Source organism: Fringilla coelebs (assembly GCF_963513975.1).
Source record: "Fringilla coelebs genome assembly, chromosome: 11".
Lineage (NCBI taxonomy): Eukaryota > Metazoa > Chordata > Aves > Passeriformes > Fringillidae > Fringilla > Fringilla coelebs.
The window spans coordinates 11,861,624-11,884,639 of NC_140037.1; the positions used below are offsets into that span (position 1 = coordinate 11,861,624).

A 23,016-nucleotide genomic window follows, 5' to 3' on the forward strand; every position below is an offset into this window, starting at 1 on the left:
TAACGCACACGGACCAACAATTGGATTGGGTGCTTGCTAGACACGTACCCTAAGGGAGAAATCCAGGCAGGACGTTGGCTAAAACCCTGGGTGAAATTCGGCGTGCTTCCCAGTGGAGCTGTCAGCGGGAGGCTGGCACTCTTGTGTGCCTCATCAGCCGTGTTGTTTTGATCTCTTCCGGCAAAGGCAACCTGTGACCATATGTTGTTATAGCCACAAGCGCTTCCACAGGGCGGTATCTGGTAAGCCCTGCTGCCTGACAGCGCCTCAGCCCAGGGTGGAGGCTTCTTTTCACTATCTGTTCCTAAAAGAGGGCAACTGTTTCTTCTGGCTATCATAACAGGGCGGCAGTTACCAACAGCCCATAACAGTATGGGGTGGTTTCTGAGTCTTACCGCTCCGTCCTTAAAAATAACAGCTCTTTTTTCCGAGCCAACCAACAATTGTGGTCAGCCACGAATACCAGTTTAACCATTTGGCAGCCACCCTATAGGAAACAGCTCTTTGCAGAGAGCCAGAGGAGCCCTAGAGTCACGCTGGGCTGGTTTCAGTCAGCAGGGCATACTTAACAGATTTCCTTGTATGCAACCAGCCCCCTTTACAACAAGCAAATCCTGGAAAGTTAATACCAAACAAACTATAAAAGTCTGTAAGAACTAGTAACTCAAATGGATTCTTTATTTGATGAACGAGCGGGTAAAACTCTGTTCCTCCCCACACAAACACGCAGTTTCTTGCCCTGTAGCTCCTTCTCCACCCGTTGTGTGTTGGGACTGTCAGCAGAGTTTATTTTGGTCTCGGTTCCACTACGCGCAGTAGTAGCCGGCTTCGCAAACAGCGCACTGCAACTGGAACCGCCCCGTACGGCTTTTGGGCAGAAAGCGGCAATACCGGGCTGCTGCCGGCCGGGGGGTCCCGCCCGCCCCCCGGATTCCTCCGGTGCTGCCCGTCATCCCGTGGCGCTGGCAGCCGGGCCGGCCCGGGGCTGTCACAGCTGGAGCCCCGCGGTGCCCGCCCGGTGCCCGGCTCCCGCGGGGGTCCCGCCCGGTGCCCGGCTCCCCGGGGGTTCTCCGCGGGTCCCGCCCGGTGCCCGGCCCCCCGGGGCTCCCGCTCCGCCGCACGAGGCGGGGGCTCGGCGGGGCGCGCGCCCCGGCACGCGCTGGCCGCGCTCCGCGGTCCCCCCGGCGGGCGCTCTTTTTGAATGAATGACCTCACCCGCGCCGGCCAACCGCCGAGCGGCCGCGCTTAATATTCATGAGGCGCCGCGCCAATGAGCGGGCGAGGAGGTTGTTTTAAACGGCAGAGCCCCGCAGCCAATCAGGCCGCTCTCGTAGGCAGCCAACGCGAGGCTGAGCCGCGCCGAGCCCCGCGTCGTGCCCTGCGCTCCGCTCCTGTCCACACTACCGCGAACAATACAGGTACGTGCAGCCCCGCCGCAACTTTTCGGGGGGCGGCTGCCCCCTCCCCGCCCTGCCCCCGCGCCTTCGTCCCTCTGTCCTGCCTGCCCCAGCATGCTTTTTTTTTTTCTCTCTCTTTTTTTTTTTTATTTTTTAATGTTGCGTTTCGTTTTTTCCTTCCTCCGAGTTCTTGATTTTTAATTTTTTTTTAATTAGAAAAGAATCGGGAAATTCACCCAAAACTTTGTTTCGCCCCTCTCGCGGGGATCGGCGGTACCGGGGCAGATGCTGTGCGCAGCTGGCGGGGCGGTGGGCAGCGGGCGAGGCGCAGCGTTTGTCCCCCGTCGTCCTGCCCTGCCCCGCCGGGAGCTCCCCCCGCCGCCGAGGGGCCACCTGCCCCCGGTGCAGCCCCGTAGCTCCGCGCTGGGCTCCCGTGCCGCCGAGAGTAATATGGCTGGTGCAGCAACTACACCGGGACTAACTCCTCTTCTCCCCCGCATGGGCAGGGATTTTTCTCTGCCGCCTCCTAATGTCGCACGGCAAAACGCGCGGCGCCCTCGGCTTTTATGTGCCCCTTTCCCAGGGTGGGCTCGGTGGGGCTGGTGGCGGTGGGAAAGTTGTCGGCCGTGCGCAGTGCCGTGCCCGCTGTTTATTCTGCATTAATATGGCTGTCGCTTTAGCATCTGACAGGGATAAACCCTGCGCGCTGCGCCCGGCGGTCCCGGCCAAGCAGTTTTTTTCTCGCCGCCGCCACCTCCAAACTCCCCCGATCCCTTCGCTTCTGCCTCCGCCGCTCTTCCCCTGCCCGAGAAGGTGTCTCTGGTGGGGCTGCGCCTGCGGCGGGGCCCCGCATCGCCTTTTCCCCGCGCCGCGCCGCCCGTGCTGTGGGCATTAATATGGCTGGCGCTGGAGAGCCCCGGCGAAGGGAAGAAAGACGTGTGAGCGGCACAGGGATGGGGAGGGGGATCGCGGTGAGGAAAATCTCCTTCCCGGTGCCCCGCCGGGGGCTCAAACCTTTCGCTTTCGCCCCGGCTCCTCTCCCCCCACCTTCCCGTGTCCTCGGACGGGCGCTGGGGGGCCGCCCCGGGGCTCCCCGCACTCTTTTTCTGGCAGCGCGGAGGAGCGTAGCGGCGGCGGTAATGGCTGCACGGGAGCCTTTGTTAGAGAGCGCTGCGCTAGGCAGGGGCCGGGGGGGGGGGCTCCCGCCCGCGCCCCGGCCCCGACGCCCCCGCCGCCCGCCGGGGGGCCAGCGGGGAGCCCCTTGGCGGCGGGGGCGGCGTTTTGGCGGGGCCGGCTGCCGGGGGCGGCGGGCGCGGGGGGCCGAGCGCGGCGGAGGGGGAACGCGGCTTTGTTCGGCGGCGCGGCGGCGGCGGCGCCGGGAGAAGCCATCTTAGCGAGCGGGGCCGGCCCTGGGCGCGGAGCGCGGCCGCCGCCGCTCCCGCTGCCGCTTGCCCCGGCCGCCCGGGGCCGGCCCGGCGCCCCGCGACCCTGGCCGCCGCCCGGCCCCCCGGCGCCCCCCGCCCGCCGCCCCACCGCATTTCAGGGGCACTTTCTTTCATCAGGAGGCGTTTCACAAAATGGAAGATGAATTATTGGCGTCTGGCGGAGCCGCCGCTGCCCCCGCCGGCCCCGGCCCCGCCGCAGGTGCCCGCGCCGCGGAGCGCGGCCGCCGCTGTGACCTTGGGGGGGCGCAGATGCGGGAGGGGCGCGGGGCAGGGCCGGGCCGGGCCGGACCGGACCGGCCGCCGCGGGCCGCTCGCCCCAACTTCGGAGCGGGGCCGGCTCCGCGCCCCGGCCCCGGTACCGCGCGTTTTCCGCCCCCGCGGGGGCAGCGGTGTCCCGGCAGCGGCCGGACCGGGCAGGGCGGCTCACGGCCGCTTTAGCTTCACCTGGCGGGTTATTGGGCGCAATTAAATATTAACGCTGTGCTAATAAAAATTACATTTTCAAGGAACTTGAAAGCTGTAAACAGAAAATACTGTGGTGGGCTTAAGATATTTTTTATTAAGCGGGGAAAATTTAATACGGAAGTAGAAAAATAAATGGAGCCCAAAAGTTAGTGCCATCGTTTCGGTAACTTGCCGACTGCATCTTTGCACTGACCACTATGCCTCAAACATGTGTCACTTGGTGGAGCAAGAGCAAGCACAACTCACCTCGCAGAGCTCCACGGGTCCTACTGTGGTTAAAGTCAGCCTGTGTTTGTGCCCTTTTTATTTATAAAAGGTTATTCCCCTTTTTGGGGCAACTAATTTGTCCTCCCTGCTTACCTGAGCAGCAGCTGCTGAGACATACACTCCAGCCCCTGAAGGGATAAGTCTGCCTGGTACTGTGCATGCCACTCCAGCCCCAGTGTGGTAGCCAACTAAAACAGTTACTTTATATTAGTTCATGTGTAACGCTTAATAGGTATAAGTATGTATATTTAATAGTCTGTCTCTAGTCTTTGGACATGATGTAAATATATATTAATGTAACACTTCAATCCACTGACTGGTTTCTCTTGGCTTGTCTGCAACCCAAGTATCAAGAGAGAATAATTTAAGTCTTTGTATTGGGGATGGGGAGAGGTGTCAGGGGAAAGAAAGGGGTGTGTTTCTGATGGGACATCACGTCAGAAGATGATGAGGGGGTGTGTGTGTATATAAATATATGCACACCATATGTGTACGCATACATCGGTGCGTGCGTTCATCTAAATATAATTTATTTGTTACTTTTTCCTCTGTCCCTACAGAGTCAAGATGGCTAAAGGTGATCCGAAGAAGCCCAAGGGCAAGATGTCTGCCTATGCCTTCTTTGTGCAGACGTGCCGTGAGGAACATAAGAAAAAGAACCCAGAGGTTCCAGTCAACTTTGCAGAGTTTTCCAAGAAGTGCTCAGAGAGGTGGAAGGTACCTTAATTTGTGACTTCCTGAAGGAACCTCTTATAGTATCTGCTAGGATGATGTGTGTGTGTCTGAACATGAAGGGAGCCGGTGCTGTTTTGGTCTGTGTGCTGATCTTGGCAAGCTGACCTGGCCATTGGTCAGGTGCTGCTGGAGCCTGTAGCAATACTGAACATTTTAGCCTTGTGTGTCTGCCCATTTAGATGTTTCTGCTAGAGTCTGGCATTTTTTATGATTCCCAAGCAGTGCCTTTCAGCAGCTACTTCCTTCCAGGTGTGTGTCCAAAGGAGGACTCTGACTGTGCTTGTCTCATTTCTGTTGCTTCCTTGTTGCCGAGTATGTCTGTGGTGGCTGTGATTTCCCGTACAGGACAGTCCAGTTAAAAAAACAAACAAATTCCGAAACTCCCGTATTGAGTTGATATGTGTTGGCTTGTTTGCATAAAGTTTGCCAGCCATTGAACAGTTGGGTAATCACAAGTTTGATGTCTCATGTTTTGGTTTTTTTAGACCATGTCAAGCAAGGAAAAGGCTAAATTTGATGAAATGGCAAAGGCTGATAAGGTACGATATGATAGAGAAATGAAGGACTATGGACCAGCTAAGGGTGGCAAGAAGAAGAAGGACCCCAATGCCCCAAAACGACCACCGTAAGTGTCTTTGAGACATTAAATGCAGAAATATTTTGGTTCATTTTCACAGCCTGTATGTAACATGGCTTTCCAGGAAGGAGGTAGATGGGGGGGACACAGTGTTGTTACAGCAGGACTGGTAGTGATACTGTCTTGTAAGCCTTCTAGGCAGCTTGTGTCTCGAGCATGTAAGGCACTGACACAAACTGTCAATACTTGGTACTCTTAAACTCATAGTGCTAGGAGTTGTCTCATAGGAAGACACTTTGTGTGTCTCATAGGAAGACACAAGTGGCTGAGTCACTGTAAGACTTGTGTATCTAACATGGAATTGGGTGAGGGGATATAAAACGCTTAATTAATAAAGAGCATTGAATGAAGGAGGCTGCAGGTCTGAGCCTCCATAAAATCAAAACACGTTGAAGCTTGATTTTGTAAGTTAAAGAAAAGTTTCTGCTCTGTGTGCTCATGCATGTGTCAGTGTTGTGGGGGAGGGATGGAGGAAGGAGTGCTCCCAGGGCATGCTGCTGCAAATGCTGACTGTCCTCTGGTGTTTCTTCCCAAGGTCTGGCTTCTTCCTCTTCTGTTCAGAGTTTCGCCCCAAGATCAAGTCCACAAACCCTGGCATATCTATTGGGGATGTAGCAAAGAAATTGGGCGAAATGTGGAACAACCTCAGTGATGGTGAAAAGCAGCCTTACAATAATAAGGCAGCTAAACTGAAGGAGAAATACGAGAAGGTAAGGAGAGTTGTCACTTGTGCCTCCTCTGTACCACCTCTTTTGTTGATATGCTTTTGTAACACAGGCCCAGCTCAGTTGGCCCCAGCATAGTCAGAGCCGAGCTTTGCACAGGTTGGGGCAGAGCAGGATCGAGATCCACAGGCGGATTTCAGCAAGGAGGGAGAGCTTTCCCCAGTGATGTACAGCAGGGGCTGCTCGTGTTGCTTCAGAAAGGGTCTGCTGTGCTGTTACTGGAGCTTTGTCCCGTTATCAGGAAACTTTGAGAGGCTGGTTCTCTTCTCCTCCTCAGAGAAATGGCCATGGTGCAGGGTTCCAGACCTCCATGGTCCGTGAGCGTGCTGAGGTGTCTGCACAGCTGGGTGCTCCCTGCTGGCTGTGTCCCCCTGGGGTGCAGCTGGGGAGGCCAGTCCCTTTGCCTTAACGCCCGCTGCTGTACAAATGCTGTGTGTGTTTGCTGCTTAGAGCAAATTAAGACATCCCCTTGACTTTGCAGGATGTTGCAGACTACAAGTCTAAAGGAAAGTTTGATGGCGCAAAGGGAGCAGCAACCAAAGCTGCTCGGAAAAAGGTAGAGGAAGAAGACGAAGAGGAGGAGGAGGATGAAGAAGAGGAGGATGAAGATGATGATGATGAATAAAACTGTACAATACTTGTCTCCATGTGAATACCATAGAGTAGGGGAAACACCATAAATGAAGCACCTCTTATTTGAGATGGTGTCTCTTGCCCTTATTAGGCTTAATTAAAAAAAAAATTGGATTCCGATCGCGTTGTAGTTTCTAAAAGTGCTCTAGAAATTGTAACTGGTTTACATGAAGTGGCCATGGGTGTAGTGAGCACCCTGAAACTGTATCAAAGTTGTACATATTTCCAAACATTTTTAAAATGAAAAGGCGCTCTAGTGTTCTCCTAACTCTGTGCACTTTGCTGTTGGTGTAACAAAGCATTTAAAAATGTTTCAAGCATTTTTTTAATTTGTAAGGTGGTGTTACTATATGGTTATTGGCTAGAAAATCCTGGGTTATAAACTGTACATATCTATAGTTTGTAAAAACTAGACAGATTCTTGTGGTACATGCTTAGAGTGATGATGCCTTAGAGGAGCAGTGATGACTTGGAGAGGCTGTACGTTCCCCGGGGTGCCATGGCCCAAAGCATGCACTGTGAGGGTAGATCTATTTACACTACAGTGGGCGTCCATTTAGCTTAAAGTTGTCTTTCTGTATATAGTGAAATAGCATTCTGCTGCCATTCTTAGTTGTGGAAGGGGGTTCAGCTGGCATGAGAAGTGTATGGGTTTTTTTAGTTAAGTGCGGTAGTTTTTAAACTGAAACTGTAGACATCTCTTCATCGTCAACTAAGTGAAGAGCCAGTGCAGCAACTGAAGTTCAAAAACACTCTGTACTTAAACAAATTTGCAACGTTCTGTTTTTTTTGTATGTTTAGAATGCTGAAATGTTTTTGAAGCAAAATAAACAGTATTACATTTTTAAAACTGTTCTTGACAACACTCTAAATTTCTGGTTTAAGAGGATCTTAACAACAGCAAGAGGTTCATTTTGAAGTCTGTGGCATCCCTCAGGGCTGGTGACTTAGGAAACATTCTGACTCAAGGATTAAAAAAAAAAAAAAAAAAAAATTTAAAAAATGGTGGCCAGCCAAAACTGGCTGAATTGAAAGAGATGGCTGCTCCAGCTAATATGCAATCGTAACTGTTTATGGCTGAGTGGCATAAGATGCTATGCAAGTTTGAACTTTATTACTTGAACTTGGGAGCCTAAATGAACATTCATGACGTAATTGTTTGTTTGTGTGTGTATATAGCAGCATTCAGAGATGCAGAGAAAGGTAGGTGGCTAGGAATGAGGCTGACACCATGGAATAAGTATAAAAGCATAGTTTGGATTTTTTTCAGTTGTGTTGGGTAAATTTATAGCCCAAATGCATTGCTGTACATATTAAAATGTGCCTTTTTTGTCCTGTGTTAAACTGTTTCAGACTTGTGGTTTTTTCTAGCCTCTTGTTTCGTGGCAGGAGCCAGGCGCCTCCGTCTAACTCCCTGCTGCAGTAGGAGCGTGGCACAGGTACTTGGTCTGTGTCCTTTCTCTGATGACACAGGGTTCAGTAGGAGCTGGGGTGGGGGAACAACAGGTCTCTTTCCCCTCTGGTCTCCAGCTGGCTGTGTCCAAGTCTTGCCTTCTTTCCAAGTCCAAGCTGGGGGTGTTTTGTGGCACTTGAAAGGTAATTCCTGCTCTCTAACGGGTGACTTGCACCTTGGTTTTCCTTAGCATGGGAACAGCAGGAGTTGGAAAAGCTACAGCACCCCACACTAGCCTGAATTCCTTCCTGTGCTGGCTCTAGCAGTCAGTGCTTGCTTGGTGGGGAGTAGATGGGGGTGTGAGGGCACTTGCATTAACAGCAAGGCAGAGCTGTGGGCTGTTGTGTCCAGGTGGTTTCAGAAGACACAGGAACTCACAGGTGCAAACACTGGGCATGGGCTGCTGCCACCTCTGCTTTTGAGCAAACTTTAAGATGAATGTGATCCAGGCTTACAGGCAGTAACATCAGAATGTGGTTAAAACTACTTAGTTGCCTAATTGGGTAGCACTTCTGGCTTCCTCTGTCTTCTCAACAGCATAACAACAACTCACCAGCAACAGCTTGGCAAAAGAGTCTGATCTAGGGTTGAGATGGACTAAAACCTGAAAGCAAAATTTTCAGAATGGAGCAAGCTAAAAAACTTTCATGAAGCATAGCAACATGTGTCTACCTTTGTTTTTAAGGCTGACAGTTGAATCACTCAGAAGTACTTTTATAGTTGCTTAATTATGATAATTTTTAGTATCTTTATTGCACAAAAAGGTGGTATTTGCCCCTATTTTATGGGCAGTTGCATTTTAAAAGCCTCAATAAAGCTGCATCTGGAAAAGAAATAGGTACTTCTGTATTTGCTACCCTTTCTGCATGTCTTCTGATGCAAGGGAGTAGGCAGCTGGAGATCCCAGCCTGTGGAAATTTGATGGGGAACTGGTGGAGCAGGAAAAAAAAAGTGATGGCATCAGTTCAGGAGCTCTAATGCTGTTTCTATTGTCTAGTTGGCAAAATCTCCCCTTAGCCACATATGGGACTTGGTGTAGATCACTGTTGTGCAAATTGAGCTTGGCTTTGAATTAACTGCTAGTGAGCTGAGCCCCTATTGATAGTATCAGCAAATGAGGACTGGAGCTGACACCTCTTTGTCTTCATTCTATTGGAAATCCATTTAAGTTGCAGAGCTTGATCAAGGTCTCACACCTTACAGTGCACTACCTGCTGCTGCTCTGCACACACCTAAAATATGGCATTCCTGGGGGCTGCTGTTCAATACAGCCCTAGTGCAGGATTCCAGGCACTCACATTTGGGTACTGCAGATGTAGTGGTGATGTTTCTTCCCTGAATACTCTGCTGTTGATGAATGCCATAGTGTGAGTGCATATAAATAACACATAATTTCCCCCCCACTGTTTTGTGTTCTGACATGTCATCTCAAATATTGGGAACTGCTTAGTTTCACCCAGCTCCATTATTTTCATGGAACACCCTCTAAATGCTCTTTTTTCTCTGCTTTGAAATGCTTGTGGTGTTTCAGAGAAGACATTTCTGCTTTGTGCTGCTGCACAACTCAAACTTCTAGTTCAACTTTAGTCCCAAGCCAGGCAAAATAAATATGTGTCCTATTAACTCCATGATATGTAGAGAAGGGTAAGGATAAAATAGATTGGGCAAAGGGAGGGGATGGATGAAGAGACTTTTGAATTTGACAGAGCTGACTGTGAGACTGCTTATGTTTCCAAAATGTGATGTGTTGATGCTCCTCTCCCTGCTGGAGCTGGGCTGAGGGACCAGGGCTCAGCTAAGAGAAAGGGATGGTGCTGGTTCTGCAGCTGTTAAAACCCACTTACTGCTGGGGGTAGGCAGAGGAAGGCTTGGCTCTGTGGCATGGTCCCTCTGGATGCCTACAGGGGTGTCAGAGGTGGTGGTGTGGGGCAGAGACAGCACTGACCCACATCCTGCAGGTGATTTCCCGTGGTCAGTGCTGTTTGGTTTGCACTCAGGATTGCCCAGACTCCTGAGAACAGAGCTGCTCCCAAGGTGCATCACATTGCTCTGCAGTCACACCCTCGGGGGCAGAGGCTGCTGGGCTGCCCTGGGCAGGGCAGAATCTGCCTCTCCTGAAAATGAGCCTGGGAGTCTCAGCGTGACCCAGAGAGTCAGAGGCCACAGGCCCACTGCTCTGTAGCCTGTATATGCCAAAGTTCAGTTGAGATGTGGTAAATATTTGGTGTGAGCCAAATCTGAGCACTTAGACTGGGAGGAAGGGGCAGCATCAGGGGAGTCCCAGCATGGGTGTGGCAGTCACTCCTCACAAGCAGTCACAAGGAAAACTACATTGCAGGATGGTTTTTGCTGGGTCAGGCCCCTAACACATCTGTGGGGAAGGAGTGTGTTAATTTTCTATAGTAAAATTAATTAAAAATCCTAGTAAAATTGCATATCTCCCTAGGAGAGAGTCTTCTTTGGGGGTGGGACTGAGGATACAAACACAGTCACAGCATCTCTCACACCTGCCTTGGAACAGCTCTTTTTTAGGTAGTTTTACTCACTCCTGATAAACCCTGCAGGAGCAGCAGCAAGGTGCAAGGGATTCTCTTGGTCCTGGCTCAGCAGGTGAATGGCTTTTTATTTCCAGCCTCCAGCACAATCCTGGCAGCCACCTTGAGTTCATGTTTTCCCTCTGCTCGCTCAGGCTCTTGTTCCACAGGCAGAGGAACGTGTCCCAAGTAAGCTGTCATCTGCTGCAGGTTTTGGGGAGCTGGCATGAGGAGATAGGATGTTTCCAGTGGGGTGAGAGCAGGATGCTGCATTTCTGGCAGTGCTTTCTGACAAGCCCCAGACTCCTGTCTATGAATGTTCACCCAAGCTTGCTTTAAAAGATAACAGGAGGAACTGTGAGAAGTGGCATGTTTATTTCTTTCTAGGGCTATGGCTGCACCACATTTTAATGCAATAAACTGAATTGCAAATCACAGCAGTGCTGCAAACAAAGTGTTGGGGACCCTTTACCAAGCAGTTGCTCTCTAAATGTGTCAGCTTGCAGTGGGGAAGGGACTGAATAACCAGCGTGCCTGGTGGGGTTTTCTGCCCTCTGAAGTGTCTTCACCCCCTTTTGCAGGCTGGGCTCTGGTGTGTGCCTGCCCCTGCTTGGGCAGCATTTGATAACCTGTGTTCAAAGCACTCTGCAAACATGTCACCTTCCAGCAGATCTGATCTCTATGTGCTAAAGCAATGTGTGGATGGGGGGGATGTCTCCTTGCATGTGCTAATGCTCTTGATTGGAGTTGTCTGCTGCTAAGAGCTCTTCCCTGAGCGCCCTCCTGCACCTGGATCCCTAAATTAGGCAGGAGGAAGCAGCACAGCCAGGCTGGAGCTGACAGCTCTGTGTGCTGGGTGGTGACTGCTCCTCTTGCTCCTGGATGTGGCACAGCCTCTCAAACCCCTGTGCAGTGGCTGAGCCAGGGCTGTAGGGTAAGCTAGAGCAGGGCTGGCAGTGACTTCCCCAGGAGTGGGGAGCCTGAACGTTGTGTGGAGGTGCAAACTGGTGGGGCTATGACCCTTGGAGGCTGGGATGAATGAAAGCAGACATTTGTTTTGTTGAGATGAAAATGCATTTACTGTGGTGAGGGAATGCCTGTCCTGTAACTGTGTTCCCTGACTCATTTCATGTCTGGCTGAATTCAGCAGCCAGGCAAGCCACAGCTGGGAGCCCAGGTGGGGCTGGGTGTTTAGAGGGTGTTTGTGGTTGATTTTGAGGGCTGCTGCTCTGTCTCCATACCTGCCACCTGCTCAGGCTCAGTGCTCCCTGTGGGGCACCTGGGGAGCCAGAGGAGCCCCTCTGTCACACACCACTGCAGCCAAACCTGTGTGATGCTGTGAGTGATAGAGTTGCTTTTTCTTCCCAGCCCTTCCACTTGTAAAGCTCCCTCAGGTATTTCAAGTCAGAAGAATACTCTTTTTAAAAATATTAATCAAACATGGCCCGGCTTTGTTGTTGTAAGAGCTTATAGCTTGTAAGTGTTTTTAACTGCTTCTTTGTGAAGCTTAAAATTTGCTTTATTTAGTTTAGAAAATTAATACCCATAGCAGGATGAAGTGATTTGAGGGATTGCTTGAGACAAATGCCTCTTTTCTGCTGCTAATGAGTGTGTGATTGCTCTTTTACTGTGTGTTACCTGGCTGTGCCAGCAGTAATATATGGTCCTGCAAAAGAAGCTTGAGAAAGATGTAAGCAGGGTCAATTTGGTCTCCCATTTTCTTACAAGATATGTTGGTTGAGTTTTGTTCTTTTTAGCTTTAGAACTCAGGCTGGGGATCTTCCCTGGGCTTGGCTTCTGCAGTTAAGGCATTACTACCTGTAGGTCCTGACTAGGATTTCTCCCCAGTAGCAGGGAGAGCAGAAGGAAACATGCTGGGTCTCCTGTTACTTTATTTGTTGCTTCATATAGAAACTTAATTTTTGCAAGCTGCTGGGAGGTTTTTCAAACCAAGCTCAAAGATCAAGATGTCAGTAAAACTCTTTAAAGAGAACCCTTTCTTCAAAGGATGTGTCTGAAAGTGGAATAGAACCTGACCAAGTAGAATCATAGAATCTTTGAATTGTTTGGGTGGGAAGGGACCTTAAAGATCATCTTGTTCAAACCCCCTGCCACAGCAGGGGCACCTTCTCCTAGACAAGGTTAGGGTTAGACAAGGCGACTGTTAGGCTGTCACTTGTGTTCCATTTGTTTGTGATTCCCACCAGAGCTGTCTAGCAAAAAAAATCCACTAGACCACATATTTTGAGCCTTGAGGGTGACTCACGAAGGCTTTCAGTGGTTTTGAACTAGAAGGACTTAGCCTTGTTTGTTTGTTTTCTGCTCTTCCCGACCATCTCTGCTAAGAGGGAGCAAATGGGCCGGTCCCCTTAGTGCTCTGCCTGGGGAGGATGTCAGGCTCAGCCCTTGGGCTTCCCATTACCCACGCTTGAAGGGGGCTCATGGAAAAGAGGGGAGGGTGACATTTGACACTGGCAGAGAGTGCCTGGACAAAGAGGAAATGATTTTAAGCTAAAGAGAGTAGGTTTAGGTTAGAAGTTAGGAAGAAGTGGTGAGGCACTGGCACAGTTGCCCATGAGGAGCTGTGGGTGCCCCACGCTCTCCTCCTGCTCTCTGCCTTGCTCTCAGTCCAGCACAGCAGCTGTGCTCAGCACTGACCCAAAGGCTTGCTTCAGATGGTGTGGTTTGTGTTTAAGTTTTGGGAGCAGCCTGGACTGTGTTTTCCCAGCAGTCAGGTGCTTTAGGGAACACCTTCCACTGTCATGGGCTGTTGCTCTGTGCCAGCTCAGACATCACTCTTGCTATTCCCCTGGGATTTCTGCCCACAGCAGCACCACGATGAGGATGGAAGTTCCAGGGCTGCAGGAGCTGCTGCTGAGCCGACCCGTGTGGGGAGAACAGTTGTGCTGGAGGTGGGAACCAGGAGCAGGAGGCAGCTGAGGGATGGGGGTCCCCAGGTCCTGAGCAGACGGCGTGCAGCCCACAGGGTCCCTGCCTGTGTGGGCACCAGATGGTGCTGGGTTTCACAGCCTGCCTGAGCACGAGGTTCAGCACCCACTGTGGCTCAGAGGGAAGGGCTGCTCTCAGAAATGTTTGCTGATGTTTTTGCTCAGGTCTCTCATGGAGGTGGTTATTGCCAGTGTTAGGCTGTGCTGGGCACACCTTGTGGCAGGGACACAAACAGGCTGGCTGTGGGGGAGATAAAGTGTTAGTGAATGTGAATATTTCATATACATTCTCATCCTGCCCATCAGAGGTGCTCTGCTAGGGTCTCTATTCCATTTAGCCCCTTCCAGGCCATGCTTGGTTGGTGGGGCTGTGCCAGAGCAGGTGCCAGAACCCTGTAGCAAGAGCCTCTCCCAGAGCAGAGCTGCAGATCCCTGTGGTCAGGGATTGCCTCTGGCCCCCTAGCCCCAGGGGAGTGAGAACCCCCCAGGGAGGGTTCTGTGCGGGCAGCCCACCCTGACAAGGGCTCAGGGTGCCCATGGTGGGAGAGGGGATCCTGCCAGAGGAGCTGCTGGTTTGCTCGAAGCCTTCTCCTAAATATGGACATGATTATTTTTAATTTTTTATTTGCTTGCTCTGGAATCCTTTGCATTTTTCCCTTAATCCTGGAGAAGAATCAGCGGTGCCCTGTGTTCATGTGACATGGCTGTGCACAAACTCCCTTTGTGACTTCTTTCTTTCACGGGAGAGAAACACATTCAGGAAAAGCAGGGCCCTGACAACAGGAATCAAGTGTTTCTAAATATGGACATCCTTTTTTGGACTAAAAAGTCTTTTTGTACCATGCATATTTCCCCTGTTAATCATTTCCTTTTGTTCCTTGCAAACTTGGGTCCTCCAATGTTATAGAAGGAATTATAGCTGCTCTGTTTGTAAACTTTTCATTATGATCCATGAACTGCCTTGTACGTTGCACTGATTTGCTGAGTTTTCTTTTTAATGTGGTTGGAAAGGCCAGCACTCTGGTTTACTCACCCTAGGCTTTCCCTTTTTTTAAAAAACAGTCATATTTGGCCTAAGCCCATCTCGAAATATTGGGGATTTTACAGGCCATTGAGCTTTGCCTGGTCCTATTCACTGCTTTTGTGTTGCACTAATTGGCTTGATAAAGAAGGGCCTGGGCTCTGTGGAGTGCTTCTCCTCCAAGGTGAAATGTGAGATGGAGGGGGAAATATTCAGATGTTCACTAGCAGTTATGCTCGCTGGATAATCTGAATGCATCAGAAATGAGCTAGAGCTCAGACAAAGTAGGGGATTAGGAGTCTGAGATGGGCGAGCGGGTGGACATCTGGAAGCCTGCTGTTTAGCTCGTCTGCTGGGCTGGGCTGTGTCTCCATAATGTGGGTTATAGGCCCTGAAAATGGGCAGCACGCTGGGATCACGGTGGCTCTCCGTGGATGTATTCCAAAATAACAATCACTGCTGTTATTTGCAGGGACCCCACCCTCCCCAGCAGAGCTCCCTGCGCTCAAGCTCCCCCTGCGACGCTGCAGGGACACGCTCTGGTCTGATGGCACCGTTTGCATGCCCCACCTCTGCCTGCTGCTCCCAGGTTTTGGGGGAAACCTCATCCATCCCCGTGGCTGGTGATACCCAGCAGATGCTCAGGGCCTTGCTTGCACAGTGCCCCCTGTGATTTTGGGCAGGGGCAGCTCTGCAGAGCCCACCAGGAAAGCAGATGCATGGGGGAGGAGGAGAAAACCCAGCTCAGGGCTTCTGATCCCTTCCCATGTGCAGAGCCCAGTTCTCCCAAAGCTGAGCCCATTGTTACCGTGCAGGGCTGCCTCTGCCACCAGCAGCATCTGCTCTGGAGCACTGTCTGCCCGGGGCCAGCTCCACTTGCTCCATCCCTCTTTCATTCCCAGCCCTTCACCCTCATCCCTGCAGGCACAGGGCTCATGGCTTGGTCATCAGAGTGTGGATGGATCAGGGTCTTCTTCATTTGATGATAAAATAGGAGTTGAAAAATTCTTCTGCTTTTTAGAAAACTGTATTGGAGAAGGGATTACAAATACGTTGTAAACAGAAATAACTGAATGGTGGTTTGGTTTATTTTTTCCCAAATAGTAATTTCTTTCCCAGCGTCTCTGCATGTGCTCCCTTTCTGCTCCTGCATCTCCAGCACCTTGCTCATGTTTCCATCCTTTTCCTGCATACCCTGCCTTGGCAGCTTCAATTTTGGCCACAGCTGTGATGTACCCAAAGGTGGCTGTGCACAGCTGGAGCCTCGCAGTGCTCCCAGCACACATCCCCTGCTGCTGGAGCAGCATTGTGCCTGCCACAGGTGGGAGGCATCACCCTGAGCCAGCCAGCACGGAGAGGTTTCTTGTTCAGGAGCACTGTAATTCCCACCCTGCTCTGATTCTGGCACTGCCATCTCAGCTGGACTCCATGTCCCAGGAATGAAAGCAGGAGTGAGGAGTGAGCAGGGTGCCAGTGTCACTGAAGAGCCACTGAAAGCTCTGACTCAGCAATACGTGGCCAGCTTGTGTGAAAGCCCGGCAAAATTTATAATTTGTGGGGGATGGTCTTGTTTTACCTGTCAGCTACACACACTAATCTGACCCATGAGGCTCTGGGTGCAGCACCAATGGCCAGTGGCTCCTGCTGTGCTGCCTTGTTTTCTTGTCTTTTTCTGGCAAAACTGCCTTTGTTTTTTTTTTTTTTTTTTGCTTGGGGGAGCAGAGCTGAGTCCCAGTAGGCACTGACAGCATTTTTACTTTTTGAGTTCTTCTGTGTCCTACTGGGTTGAGATGTAGTTGTACATTTTTTCTGGGTAGAAGCTCAGGGAGCTTCTGCTGATTTCTTGGCACTGGGTGGAGTGTGGCACGCAGGTGAAATAGCTCCTTTGCTAGGGCCAGTGTACCAGGGATTCTGGCTCTTGGTCTGTGCCAACAGCGCCTTTTGGCTGGGGAAATGCAGGTCTGAAGTAGAGCAACACTGCTGTGGTCACCTGTGGGCACCCTGGAAGCCACACCTCTGGAAAGCTGGATTCAAAATACTCCTTTTTGTCCCAGGGTGGGAGGAGGCATGCATTTTGTCTGAAAAGCAGGACCAGAAAGGTCTTTTGTGTGCTGGGGGGGCTCTAGGTTAGGAGACCTGCCTGATTTTACACACGCTAAATGCAGTTGAGCATCCCAGTCCCAATTCTTCCTCTGCTGTAATGTAACTTTTCAGAAGTGCTGGCAGCACAAAACATTGAAACTGCTCTCTACCAGGGGCAGAGTCTGAGGGGCTGCCCAGGGGCTTTGGGATCCCCAGGACAGGGACAGGGCACCCTGCAGCTCCCTGACCCTCTTCTGGGCTGTCAAAGCCTTCGATGTGAGGTGGGGGAACCCAGGTTTGGAGGAGGCAGCCCTGAGCTCTGTGTCAGTTCCCTGGGTTCAGTGGGGGATGCTCCTGCAAACAGCAGTGCTGGGAGTTTGCATTTCCCTCGGCCTCAGCCCTGAAGGAAGCCTAAAGCCTGGGTCAATAATAAGCTTATAAGACAGTAAATCTTGGTAATGAGAAAAACAGAAGACGGCATCTGCTCGACACAATGGCGCTGTGTATGGTCTGGTAAACAGCTATTGAAAGGAGATGCCTGTTATGGAAGGGGTTACAGCTGAACAGCCCCATTTCCATGCAGGATTGGTGGGTTTCACTGCCCACAGCCCTGCAGAGTGGCTGCTGGAATCCTGTTGGGGCCGAGCACAGGCAGAGGTGACCTGTTGCCCGTGAGACTGCGTGCTTACCAGAGGTGCAGCAGCCCCTGCCACAAAACCAGAGCCAAGCTGCCACTGTCCTGCACGTGTGGAACTGCAAATGGGCATGAGATGGGACTGCCACAGTGACTGTCTGCTCCTCCTCCTGTGCCCACTCCAGTGCCTTCTTGCACTGGGAGATGGGCATACTTCGGAGGGTACTCTGGTGCAAATTGGGGTTGGAGTAAAATTGGGAAAGAGCTTCTTCTCTTGTCTTTGGAGGTGCCAAAATGAGATGAGCTGATGGGCAATAGGCACCTGGGGATGAATGAGTTGTGCAGGGGGCAGCAGGAAAGAGAAGAGGCTGGGTCTTCACCTGACACTCGCTTCACCTGATGGGCCTGGTGCCCATGGGGTGGGAGCTGGCAGTGGTCCTGCGCCAGCTGTGTGAAGCCAGGTCTGCAAAATGGGGAGGAGGAGGAGAAGGGGGGAGTTAAGGGGAAGAAATCTGCATATGGTGTGTAATGCGTTTATGAATTGGGTCTTTAATAATTTACATTACCAGTTTAATACTTTGAATACAAATTATCTTGCCCATATGCTGTGCTGACAAACATAAAAATGGAGTAATCAAAGCTGTAATAGCACTACAGCAAAAAGACATAAAATGCCACTAGAAGGCTTAGGATAAATTATTGCATGCACACACCAGCTCTATGGCTCCCTGGTGCCAAAGGATGCATTGCAATTTCTTCCTCAGACTTTGCATTTGGGCTCGAGGACTGATGCAGTACCAGGAGTACTGCTCAAAATTCTGCAAGACGGGCAGCATTTAACAAAGGAGAGGAAAGGAAAAAAGGTTCAGACTTGTTTGATAAACACGGCAATTTAAATTCTGCTCTGGCATTCCATGGGCTGCCAAGAAAATATAGCCCTCTTATTTGTAGGGAGCCCCTTTCTCCCTCCAGCAGGGTTATTTGCATGTATTATAAACTGCAGTGCTGGCTTGCCATCTTCAGGCAGCTGCCACACACTACACAGCATCCCTGTGCATCCTTGCCCATCCCTGTGCTGCTTGGAGGGGGTGGGCGCAGCCTGGGCCCACGAGGGATGCCCAAGGGAAGATGCACCAGGTGACCCGAGCAAAGGGCAGCGTCAGTCCAGGCAAAACACAAGTTTCACCTCATCCCTCTTCCCACCTGAACGTGTTCCCCTCTAATGCCTGAGCTTGGAGGGGCTGGAGGAGGTGGGAGAGGATGAAACAGCCCTAGGTCCTTGGTGCTGCCTCTTGGCCACTCTTGGGCTGCAGTTTAGGTACCAGGGTGCAGCCTGGGAGGCCTTGGGAGCTCATGGATGCTGCAGATCACTTACTGTTTGTTTTTAGCAGTCTTTTGGTGCACGGGTGCGTGTGTACTGGGCACAGGGTTCTGCAGCAAAAGGAGCAGGTTTGCAAAACAGAGATGCAAGTTGTGCTCACAGGGAGCAGCTGCATTTGTAAATGTCAGCAGACCTTGTGTTGTACCTTGTGGCAGAGCCTCTGCTTTGAAATACCAGCCTATTCATTGGTGCCACATCTCCAACACATCCCAGCTACAGGCAATCTTTCACAGAAAGAGCCGTTTAAGGCTCACATTTGCATACACTGAATTTCTCAGCTATCAGGGTTACTCCATGCTGTAATCCATTCTGTGCCTCTAATACGATCAGTGAAAAATGAGGCTTCTTCCCAAATAAATCATCACCAATGAAGGAAATGGTGGCTTTTCCACAAGGCCTGAGGCTCCTGCAGTACTAATGTCTTTTTCCAAAAGGCAGAGAACTCTGGGCAGGCTCATTCTGTGCTGCATGAGCTCACTGCCACTCTCCCCAAGATCTAAGCCCTTTGCATATGAATGAGTTTTTCCTGTCTTTGCCTCTCCCAGGATCTGCTGCTGTCTGTCTCCCTGGAATGTAGTGCCAGCAGCTCAGGAATAGTGACTGGGGTTGCCCCTCTTTGTCTCATCCTTTATTCCATGCATTGGTGCACCTCCCTCTCACATGCTAAGGGAAGAGGAGTGAATGCCAGCATTTGGCATCCTGGCAAGGTGGGTGCTCAGGGCTGCAAGAAGTCAGAGAGAGCAAGAAAGAGGGCACCCTCCTCCTGCCTAGCCTGCTGGTTCCTGTGTTCCACCTTGCTCTGCTCCTTGTCTTCCTCCAAAGCCTGATTTTGCCTGTGAACAGGGAGTTTTGGAGGAGCCCCACTCCATCCCATGGCCCTGGGGAGCAACCACATGACAGAGCAGACTTGTTATTGCAGCCAAAAACCCTCAGTGCAAAGAGGGAACCGGAGCTTTTCCTGCCAGGGGCGAAGGGACCTGTGTGAGTCAGGATGGGGAGAAACAGGTGGGCATCCAGTCTGCACTGAGAGAACTTTTCCCATTGCCAGATCTTCTGCAGAATTAGGCCCTCACTGATCCTTTTGATCCACAAATAAATTGGATGGATCAAGATCACAATGAGAAATATCCCCATTCTCATCCAGAAGGGATTTTCAGCATAAAAAGGCTTTATGTGACTGATAAACTTTAACATTTGTTTCTGCACGCGAGGTAAATATTTCCCCCTCTGAACGTCTAAGCAATGCAATTTTGTTTGAAGCCTCTATTTGTTTAAGTCTGAAGGTGACAATAATTCACCTGTTTTCCCTTCCTGTATTTCCCCAAGCAGTGGCATAAGCCAAAATAGAGCAAACTCAGCTCTGGCCGTTTGTCACCTGTCAGCTCTGTCCCTCGAACACGCTCAGACGAGCTTTGTCCTGGAGTTTACATTTGGGCACCTTCTGACCTCTAGCTGCTGGTAAATGGCCCCACGTTCTCCTGTTTAGAGGAAGAAATACAGCATACCTGCATGCAGCCACTGCCAGGGCAGGCAGGAAAGAGAGACATAACTTAATTTAACTCCAGATAAATCATGATTTCACAGCGATCTGCCTGCCACAGGCAGTTGGGAGTCCCATCTCCTTGGCACTGTAGCAACACTTGTCATCCAATGTCCCAAAGAGACCCACTCCCAGCCAGAGATCACAGATGACTGAGAAGATGCCTGAGTTGTAAACACCATCAATCTGGAGAAAACAAACGCTCCCGGGAGCTGGTGTCAGGTGGGGATGTTCGAAGTCAGCGCTCGTCTCTGCAGAGCACAGGATGTGCACATGGGCTGCATGGATCCCCACCTCACACCTCCCCAGGTCTGGAGCTCCAGCAAATCCAGGGAGACAAAGTGCTGTCTGTCCTCTTCCCTGGGAGGGCTTGGGTCCCCAGATTTTGGAGGCTGCAGCCCCCCATGCAGCCCCCAGCCCCTCTCAGAAGGGACCAAGGTAGGAGTGAGCTGCTGGGGGCAGCCCCGTGCCTGCCAGGTGCCCTTTGCCACCCTCCAAGCTGCTCCTGCCAGAGAGGGAGGCTGGTTTGGGAGACACCCCCAGTGTGGGCAGAGAGCCCCTTGTCCCATGCCAGCTTTTGGAGAAGCTCCCCATCTCATCACAGGCAGTGTGTTTGCAGCACAGGTACCTCACTTGGGTTTTATCCTTTTTTGTATCCCTTTGGTGCTTTTCCTGGCTTTGGTGGAGTCACTTCTGATTTACAGCTGGTGTCACATGAAATCTGAAGCACATTCTCTCCTCCTGCCCCTCTCCCACCCAGGACTCCCCTGCTCCCCCTCCAGCTCCCAGTGTCTCCCTGCCTGTCCTCAAGGACATCTTCATGTCCAAGCCTAAATTTAATGCTAACATGCACAGGCTGTTTCTTTATCTGTCTGCCCTTTTTTTTTTTCCTTTTCCTTTTTTTTTAAAAAGGAGACTGAATCCAAGGCTGCCATGTAATGATGACATTATTGTTAGTAGTTATTTCTATTTCCATAGTTCCAAGAGGTAGAGAACAGCGTCCCACTGGGTTAAATGCAGCACATGTTATAACAAAAAGACAGTCTGAGTGCCAAACAACTTGCAATCTTCTTTTTAATGTAAGGAATGTAAAATTAAGATTACTATAGCAACATCTTGCCCACGTTGAACACAGATAGGATTTGTTGGTCTTTATAAATATATATGAGTGTGTGTATGTGTATATATATGTAATGTACACATACAAATCCTAAATATCTCTGGCAACCTTTTCTGTAGTTGAATTTATATTTAATTTCAAGCTCTCTGCATTACAGATCTAATTTGCATCCAGCTTTCTTTTTTCATAACTTCAGCAGCCTTGCCTTTTCCTTCAGGCTCTTTTGTTCACACTGCATGCCAGGCTAGAGTGCCCACTGCCTGGGGAGAGTGCTTAGTCCCTGCCTGGGAGCAGGGACAAACTGACGGGGGGAGTTAATCCATCTACTGGGGGTTTCATTTTAACTGTATACAAACCTGTTAAACCTTAGACCTGACTTAACATCTCCAAATTTGCTTTCTTCAATCAGATTTTAAGAAAGTGAGGTGAACCTGAGGCATGCAAATCCTTCTTTTTTCTTGCCATTTCTCTTCTCTGAAGTTATTCATTCAACTTTCAATGAGTTTCCTATGAGGTATGAACTGAAACTCTGGTTTCTTCCCCATGACTGAATAAAACCTGGGCCCCGGTTTTGTTAAGAAATGCCTGTGGGAAGGGCAGAGCACAACCAGGAGCGAGGAGCTGAGGGAAAGGCAGCAGGAGGATGGATGGTCCTACAGCTCAGTGTCACTTAAATTCTCTAGGAAAGCAGCAGAAATTCAAGCACTGTTTTCACCTTGTTGCAGAGGTAAGTGGAGTTACTGATAAAGAAGAGCTTTAACACCACCAGATCTGAAGAGAGCTGTTTTTGCTTATGAGCCTACAAATGGGGATGAGGGGAAAACCAGGCACCAAACTATGCTAAGGAGAGCTGAAGGATACCATTTTCTGCCAAAGAAAGACACACTGGAGGGATACCCTCTTCTCTGGAGGAGCAGGAGGAACTTGTAGCTCACTTGTAGCAGCTTTGAGGCTGTAGAGTTGAACGTGCACAGTTGGAGGGTTGGTGGATTCACTGTTTTGAGACCAGACTGTAATGGAGATCTGAGAACCAAAACTGAAAATGTCTGCTGGCAGGTCTGGATGGAGAAGCTGGAAAGCAGCCTGGAGTTGCCAGCTGCAGATTTCTGGTGCCTATGACTTAGCAGAATTAAATACAAGGAAATAAATCATAGGCAGCTCTGCCTGCAGGGTCTAGAAGGAAAGCAAAGGGGCTGGGGTTGAGGAGGGTGAGCAACCCCAGTGGGTCTGTGGGGAGGGCAGGAGTGGAAAGGTGAAGGATGGATCTGCAGGGCACAGAAAGGCCCCCTTTCAAAGCCTACCCAGGCAAACACAATAGCTTTCCTTCAGACAGAACTGCTCCATGAGCAGGAATCAATGCCCTCCTGCAGAGCCTGCAAAAACACTGACAGGTGTAAGTGTGCAGAGCTGATGCCCAGAGGAGGTTTCTGGATGCAGAGATGGGTGGGACAGAGCAAACTTGAGGGGCTCTTCACACGTGTATTGGGTGTTGGTGTGCACCTTACAGTGGCAGGCTGAAGATCAGACCAGCCAGTGGGGAGTGGGTTGAAGACCAGTGGGAGTTCATGAGCAATGATGTATTACAGGGCAGAGAAAAGTGATTTTTGTAAGATGGGCACTCAGCTGTTTGCTGCAGGAAAGTTGTTCCTTTGCTTAATTGTCCCTGACCCGGGGCTGACCTGTAGGCAGAAGAGACATTGCCACCTCCTTGCCCAAAGGAAGGAGTAAAGGCAGGCTCCAGGGCTGCAGCAGGGAAACCGGCCCAGGAGGGTCAGCAATGTCTGTAGGGCTGAATAAACCATCTTGAAGACCATTGGTTAAAATCCACAGACACTTTCTCATCCTGTTCTCTGGAATGGGCACCCAGCAGGACAAGAGTCTATTTATGATGGAAGTTAACCCTGGGCTGTCTCAGGTAAGAGCAGCTGCTGTGGGCAGTGTGAGCACCAGTGCTGTGCACTGGGTAAAGGTTTGTGTGCAACCTCAGCCCAGAGACCTG

The 23,016-nt window shown here is 50.8% G+C and overlaps 1 protein-coding gene across 2 annotated transcripts; it reads left to right on the top strand.

Annotated features, from left to right (window-relative positions):
- The first annotated feature begins 1,289 nt into the window (after window positions 1-1,289).
- On the top strand, window positions 1,290-7,749 carry HMGB3 (high mobility group box 3). Of its 2 annotated transcripts, XM_084213079.1 has the most exons (5): window positions 1,290-1,418; window positions 4,135-4,291; window positions 4,795-4,934; window positions 5,482-5,656; window positions 6,153-7,748. In XM_084213079.1, the coding sequence occupies exons 2-5, from the start codon at window positions 4,142-4,144 to the stop codon at window positions 6,294-6,296; spliced, it is 609 nt and encodes a 202-aa protein (XP_084069205.1). In that variant the 5' UTR covers window positions 1,290-1,418; window positions 4,135-4,141; the 3' UTR covers window positions 6,297-7,748. The 2 variants fall into 2 exon arrangements, with proteins under 2 accessions (XP_084069205.1, XP_084069206.1); XM_084213080.1 differs by lacking the exon at window positions 1,290-1,418 and having other exon boundaries at window positions 4,136-4,291; window positions 6,153-7,749.
- Window positions 7,750-23,016: the final 15,267 nt, after the last annotated feature.